At 35.7% G+C, this 7,857-nt stretch overlaps 1 protein-coding gene across 4 annotated transcripts; it reads left to right on the plus strand.

Moving 5' to 3' along the window:
- The first annotated feature begins 1,128 nt into the window (after positions 1 to 1,128).
- LOC132032480 (D-cysteine desulfhydrase 2, mitochondrial) lies at positions 1,129 to 7,443 on the plus strand. Of its 4 annotated transcripts, XM_059422100.1 has the most exons (8): positions 1,129 to 1,237; positions 3,685 to 4,011; positions 4,774 to 4,816; positions 4,936 to 5,007; positions 5,113 to 5,268; positions 5,629 to 5,758; positions 5,847 to 6,023; positions 7,027 to 7,443. In XM_059422100.1, exons 1-8 carry the CDS (start codon positions 1,133 to 1,135, stop codon positions 7,259 to 7,261), a joined length of 1,245 nt encoding a protein of 414 aa, XP_059278083.1. In that variant the 5' UTR covers positions 1,129 to 1,132; the 3' UTR covers positions 7,262 to 7,443. The 4 variants fall into 4 exon arrangements, with proteins under 4 accessions (XP_059278083.1, XP_059278082.1, XP_059278084.1 ...); XM_059422099.1 differs by having other exon boundaries at positions 4,936 to 5,268; XM_059422101.1 differs by lacking the exon at positions 1,129 to 1,237 and adding an exon at positions 2,098 to 2,111 and having other exon boundaries at positions 4,936 to 5,268.
- Positions 7,444 to 7,857: the final 414 nt, after the last annotated feature.

The raw sequence follows: 7,857 nt of genomic DNA on the forward strand, positions 1-7,857 counted from the left end.
AAAAATACCCCTCTACTTTGAGAAAAGGGCTAAAAATATCTTCCGTTACGAATTTGGGTAAAAAATAGCCCTCATGTCATTAAAGTTTTCAATCCTTTGTCTTAACGGAAATTCCTAAATCCCCCAAATAACCCGATTTTATTTTTTAAACCCGCTCCATTTAAACCCAACTCAACTATAAAAAACTCATGTGCGACCAACTTATTCCTGAGTCCTACATCTGGAGCCACTAGGCACTTGCACACGAACGATCATATGCTTTGGTACTCTATCCCTGAGTCCTAACCTTCCGGTAGGATTCCTGCTTGATTTACTTTGGGCACAGTCCTCGCAAGAGCAATGCACCATTTTCCAAATTTTATTGGCTCCACTCCGATGCCCTGAGATATACCAGTTAGTTTCGAGCCAATCAGAGAATGTGCAACCAGCAAGTGAAAGGATGAAGTCAGACGGCAAGGCACTCCCCATTGATGCTCCAAACAACAAGCCTTACACCGGTAGCAGTAATAATTTAGTCGGTCATTCATGTAAATTGCTGAAACAGGAGCGGGAATCCATATGGGATTTTTTAATTAGTTGGGTTGGATTTAAATGGAGCGAGTTTAATAAATGAAATCGGATTATTTTGGGAGATTTGAGGATTTCCGTTTAGACAAGGGTATATTTAAAAATTTTAATGATGGGCGGGATATTTTTGACTCAAATTCGTAATGGGAGATATTTTTAGCTCTTTTTTCAAAGTTAGCGTATTTTTGACCCTTTACCCTTTATAATTATATAGCGAGGTAAAAATTCAATTTTAAAAGTTATATGTTACATAAATTATGCCTAACGAGACACATTTGAATATTTTCATTAATGAACAATAAGACAAAAATTAAAGAGCACAAATATAAGATGGAGAAAAAATTAAAAACTAGTGCGATTGAAGAGCAATCCGTGCAAATACTTCGGATAAATACTGTCAAAACAATATCCGTCTTCCCAACAAGTTACAATCAGTAACCCAAATATAGCTCTTGTCAAAAGGATTATTTCTCTGGCAATATTACTTCAATAGTTTCATTTCTTGTTATTTCAAATTGCAGCAGAGACTGATGATTCTTGAAAATAGAACATCAACCCCATAAAAATGTTAAAATGCACAAAATTTCAATTGCAGCAGCCAAGAAATGGGATGTTTTTATCTTGTCCATTCAGACTTCATTGTGCGTCATCATCTCCTAATGGTCTCAAGGTTTGCCTTTTTCTTTTCCTCTTTGCCCCATTCTTGATATACAACACTCAAAACTTTATCTTGGTTATGTATATACTTGAATACAATTATCATGTAGTCTCTTTTACTGCATTTATTTAGTATCTTGCTATTTTGGTGTCTCCTTTCTTATAATCTTGTGTCCATTACTTTTCTTTTGAGTGGAGTCTTTCAGAAACAGTCTCCTTACCTCCGAGGGCGGAGCCAAGAAGGGCTGAGGGGTTCATACCCCCTTGGGCAAAAAATTACATGTTTATACATGGTTAAAATTATTTTTTAAGTATATAGTAGATGTTGAACCCCCTTTACTTCTTCGTGTGGTTAGTCGTTGCCTACCTCATAAAGGTCGGGGTAAGGTTTGGGTATCCTACCCTTTCTGGACCGCACTTGTGGGATTACACTGGGTATGTTGTTGTTGTATAAATTAGAATACAACTATGTCAGGAACTGCTAAAACTTTGACTAGACAAACATATTCCAATAGTGTTGTTAGTTCTTGAAGCTAATTTTGAGCTAGAAAGTGAATTCATGTATCAATTTGGTGCAACTTGAACTCAGTCTGACATATTTTGGATGATGTAGTATAAGTTATTTAGCAACATTGTATTACTGATTGAGACTATTTTTGAAAAATTTGATTCTTTTTAGTGTTTTAAGGGAGTTTTTCATCTTTGTCCTGTTGGCCAAAATTAATTACAGACGCTAGCCGAAATATACAAAACCTATACACTAATTGTGTATATTATATGTATATTGTATGTATATTATATGTATATTTATAATTAATATATAAATGGGGATGGTTTTATTTTCTACATTCAGACTTTATTACGGGTCATCTCCTAATGGTCTCAAGGTTTGCCTTTTCTGTCCTCTTTACCCCATTCCTGATGTAAAGATTCAAACTTTTTCTTGGTTATGTTGATATTCCATTAGTCTTGGTAGTTCTTGAAGCAAATTTTAAGCTAGAGAGTGTTTTCGTGTTCATCTTAATCTTATTTAACCTTGAATGACAATTTCCTATCCTTCCATTTCTGCTACTACCTGTTGTTTCTTATACTTCGATTCTCGTATTACTTTGTTGTAGTTACTGTTTCCTTTTCCGAATGCCTTGTCACGCTTTTTATAGTATTTTGCCATGGCTTCTTCACTTCAATTGTTTCTTTTTCCCGAACTGCTTTCATTTGCTTGCCTTGAGCCGGGGGTCTATCAGAAACTTTCTATCTCCCAAGGTAGGGGTAAGGTTTGCCCGAACCCGAATACCGTAATTTGTGGGACTACACTGGGTATGTTGTTGTTGTTGTAATGTCAATTTAGTGCAAACTGAACTCAGTCTCGCATACTTTCGATGATGTAGCATAAGTTCTTTAGATAACATTCTATTACCATTAAGACTATTTTTGAAAACTTTGATTCTTTTTAGTATTTTTTAAAGGGCTTTTTTTTTTTTTTTTTTTTTTTTTTATTTTTGGCCCGTTGGCCAAAAATTAATTACGGGCGCTAGCTGAAATATACAAAACCTATACACTGTTTTGGTATATTATATGTGTATTGTATGTATATTACATGTATATTTATACTTAATAAACAAACCTATACATTTGCTAGCTATTTTGTAAATTAGATCTCTGGAAGACATTGGACTGTAATTATCTCTTTTTTTAAATTGTCAAGTTCTTCTCTGAGTACTAACTGATTTAATTCAGGTATTGGAATAATTCACCAATTATTTCATGGACGCTTGGTTTGTATTTTGCTTTTAGCATTCAAATAATAGATGTATTTATATGAGTTATGAGAATTCAGGCTGGAGGAATCTTGAAAAAACCATCTGTGTGAGTTTGGCAAAGCATTGCCAGTTCCAAACATCGGATAGAGGAAGATCACTAGAGCAGTGGGTTAATGGTCAGCATAAAATCAATCTAATTATGGTGAATCTCTTGATAAATGAATCTAAGTAGAGTAGAATGAATAAAATGGTTAGTATAGTCGATACCAACTAATTTGAGATTGAGGCATAGTTGATTGATTTATGTAGAATTAGACAAAACTGTCTATCTAGCGCCACAGCTTTGGTTCTAGTACAACATGCAGTGCGTAATAGGCGCATATCATGAGTCCATATTCTGTTGTGAACCAAGTCTATTATTTAAGGGGGGAAGGATAGAGGAGCGTGCACATTATCCACCAAGTTTCAAAGTTCAGAACAACGGATTTGTCGATTAGTTATTAAAAAATAAATAAAAGTAGAACTGTCTATCCTGTAGAACTGTAACTTTAGTGGATACTTTGACTAGATTACTTCATGATATGCTGATAATTCTCTGATAATTTTGGTGAAATTAGTTTACTTACTGATTTAACATTCAGATAATTGATGTATATCAAATCTCTGATGAGCCATGAATAATTCCTGGATTGTGTTTCAGGAAGCGTTGAAATCCAATTTGCCTAAGGAGGAGTATGTGTCCAGATTTCTTAAGAGGAAATGGACATTGAGAAGTCCAGATACCAAAATTAACCAAATAATGATATCAAAAGATGGTCTCCAACAGGGAGGTGAAAATCTTGGGAAGCTTTCCTTTCTGAATAATCCACAACCAGTGATGGGTGATCAAGTTATGAGAAACAACCGACAGGAACCTTCATTTTATGTTGTAAGAGATGATTTGTTACATCCTTTGGTGAATGGTAATAAGGCGAGGAAGCTGGATGCTCTACTCCCTCTCTTGGAAGATAGTTCCGTCACAGATGTTGTAAGTCCATTTGATGCCTCTAGCTTTTATAATATCTTATATCTGCTTATGTATAGTGTATACATTGCTTAATATTGATACTTGGCAAGTGATAAGTATGGTTTTGAAGTTCATTAAAAAGCTTAGTTATTCTTTTAATTTTTATTTCTTCCTGTATGTTAAAAGCATACTGAATTCAAAGGTTTGAGTAGTCTAAGATAAAGGGGTATAAAAGTAAAGTTAGTTCTTTAAATTTAAAATTACCGATTTAACTTGCCTGTTCGTCATTGATACTTTAAAAATTGAGCAAGGGGAACCAAAAAAGTTTGGCAAAGCAACGTTTTCGAGCTATACCAAACTCGCTCATGTTTTTAGATTAATATTAATATAGTTTCCTGGAGTTTGTATCAACAGATTATACACAGATGGATATACAACTTTTTCGACATTAACTCTTTAGCTGTTGATAGTTCCAAAAAAGGGAATTTAATTCTCCATTTAAGCTGGTGATATTTTTTGAGAGAGTGTGCTATGCCCATCAAGTAACCAAAGTTAGTGAAGTCTTGTAACATCTTTCCTTTACTGTTGCTTTTGTTCGCTCGTTTTTGCTTAGCCCTTTCCAAGCCAAAACAAGCATGTGTGTGGAAGGAAAGACTAGTTGATCAGAAAGCTTTGTCTTCCCTCACTCCATGACCTAATAATCACCCCTATAATTAGTCTCTTCGAGCTCAAGGAATGAGGAAAAGAAATTTGCGTCTCATTGTCATACTTCTAAAATTCTAGGTCACATGTGGAGGTTGTCAAAGTGCGCATGCTGCAGCTGTTGGTACGTCATGCCACAGGTTAACTTCCAAGTTTAATAATTTCATTCTTCTTTTTCAAATTTTATTTCTGTCATTGCTGGATAGATATTGCATTTTAACTTTTTGCTTACTTGTAATGCAGCTGTATCATGTGCTGAAAGGGGATTGAAGTCACATTTACTTCTCCGAGGAGAACAGCCAGCAACTCTGACGGGTTACAATCTAATTTCAACATTATATGGAAATGTTAGTTATGTTCCGAGATCTCTGTATGCTAGGAGGGAGGAGATGCTCTTAAAGCATGCACATCTTGTTGCAGGAAATGGTGGCTTAGTTTTCTCACTTGCTGATTTAGAGGCTTCTTTATTCACTCATGAATGCGGTGAACACTCTTCACACGTGGATGCTCTTACAAAAAGGAGTAAGAAGGTAGCTATTATTAATGAAGGGGCTGGAGATGCTGCTGCATTGCTAGGTAATTTCTTTGTTGGACAATATACACGTTAAATAATGTGATACATGTGCATCGTGGAAAAGAATTAAATCTTAAAGAGAATGCTTCATTGATGTGTCTTCTCTTTTCTTTTTCTTTTTTTTTCATGTCGTCGAAGAGTCACTCTCTTAATGATGAGCCTCAAAATATTGCGACATGTCCAATATTGTGCTATTTTCTTTATAAGTTTGTTCCCAAAGAATAAGAAATACCTTATCTGTTACGTAATTATCTAACTTTTTGTATCTTTAGTACTTTCCGTGCTGATTGCATTTGAAGATTCAGCTACTTGTGTTTCCTTTATAACTTCAGTTATATATGTCAAATTAATGCTTCCTGCAGGTGTTGTGCGCCTCGTTGAGTTCTTGTCTCAGGACCATCTCTTTGGGAAAGATCAACAGTTAAAAATTATTATAGATTCTGGAACAGGAACAACTGCTGTTGGTTTTGGAATTGGAGCAGTGTGCTTAGGGTGAGATTCTTCTATTTTATCCTTGATGCATCACATTATCTCCATCTTTATAATAGCCAATTTCTATCAAACTCACACCTATTATTAGGCTGCCATGGGAGGTCACTGCAATTATGCTTGCTGACACAGTTGATGGATACCAGAAAAGGGAGGAAAGTTTAATTTCTGAATTCCGTAGATGCTTTACTCTTCATTTCGGCAAGCAAGTGCTGACTGGATTGGAACCTGGACTTGTGCACTGGGTCGAACGCAGTTCTCCTAGAAAGTAATTAATACTTCTTTGCCTTTTGTTTTTTTCCCTGTCATCTGTTCTTTGAAGCAGTAATAGCTGATGCTTCTCACCCTGAGAAGTTCCCAGGTATTTGTGTCTGGGGCAGATATGCTTTGTGCAACTGGATATTTTCTTCCAATACTAACCTCTGCATGTTGATAAGCGACTACCCGTTGGCAATCAATAGTATTTCAATATTTGCAAATATTGGCTTGTTCATAGTTTTTGCAAATAATGAACATTAGTATTTGAAATGCTGGTAAAATATTTGACAAAATTTGTTTGGCGAGTATTTCAAGTGCTATAATGATTTTCACCAGTGGAAACAACCTCTTGCAGAAACGTAGGGTAAGGCTGCGTACAATAGACTCTCGTGGTCCGGCCCTTCCCAGACCCCTTACATAGTCGGAGCTTAGTGTATTAGGCTGCCCTTTTATAATGATTTTCGCCCACAAGTGAAATTTTGTTCCAAACACAATTTCCATATACTCTTTCTCGACTTCCAACTTCAAACATTCATTTTTTTTTTTTTTTGAAACTTCAACCAAATAATATCCAACAACATACCCAGTGTGATCCCACAAGCGGGGTCTGGGGATAGTTGGATGTACGCAAACCTTACCCCTGCCTTGTGTGAGGTAGAGAAGCTGTTTCCGGTACTCTCTGCTCAAGAAAAGCTTTTTCTGAAACACGTTTGACAAATGCAGAAGTAAAAGCTGTGGTGAAAATACTGTAGAAAAGAAAAGAACTGACAACAAAATAGTAAAGCTAACCCAAGTAAAAGAAACAACAGTAGTAAATACAATAAGAAGAATAAGATAGTAATAGAATAATACTACTGATACTAATAAGTAGAAGAGAGAGCAGACAAGGTGCTCTAAGCTAGATGCCTACTATATCTGCATGTTACATCATGACTACTATTAATCATTCTAGAATTCCACAAAGTGGAACTGAATATCTAAGGGAGTTTCTTTTTCTCCTTGTTGTCTTACAGATTTGGCAATATACTGAAGGGGGAAGTTGAAACATGTCAAAAGATTGCTCGAGAGACTGGTATTCTTATCGATCCGGTTTACACTTTGGCTGCTTGGGAAATGGCAACTCAACTTGGTCAGGAGGAATATGCAAAAGTGGTAATGCTTCATACAGGAGGTACACTTGGTATGTTTGGGTTGGCTCAGCGTTACAAATCTTACTTCGAAATGTTGAAAGATGAATACTGCAGCTAATGTTAGTGACTTTTAACTTATCAGTAACCATTACCATTATTAAATTGTCTGCCAGCCCTCTCCTGTTACGCAGCTCTTTTATGGCAAATTTCATGGGCCGATCATGTGCATTACTGGATTCAACTTGCTTAGACTCAAATATAGATGCAGCTCTCAAATTGGGCATGAGGGTGTTTGGGTCAGTTTAGATATCACGCATTTGGTACATCGAAACTGCTTATAAGCCAAAATTTGCTAAAAGTTATAAGTTAGGTCACCTCCAACTTGTGGCTTTTCAGCTTCTAAACACTTCAGGTTGACCAAAATTTCTAAATATCCCTGATATATTTTTGTAATCCCAAAAATATCTTTCTTGAAACAAAATCCCTAACTCTCTGTTTATCGCATTTTCGTCTTTCTCCATGTAAAGATGCATTTTAATTAATAAATTTTGCAAGTAGCTCTAAGGGAATTTTAGCCATTTAGCTGATAGAATGCTTATTATAAGTTACAACACTTTTATCCAAACGTATGGCTACTTGTTTATAGATGTTTATATCTACTTTCAATTAGATAAGCCATATGGGCTCGTAGTTTGAGCTAGCTCAACAATATGA

Source organism: Lycium ferocissimum, chromosome 10 (genome assembly GCF_029784015.1).
Source record: "Lycium ferocissimum isolate CSIRO_LF1 chromosome 10, AGI_CSIRO_Lferr_CH_V1, whole genome shotgun sequence".
Lineage (NCBI taxonomy): Eukaryota > Viridiplantae > Streptophyta > Magnoliopsida > Solanales > Solanaceae > Lycium > Lycium ferocissimum.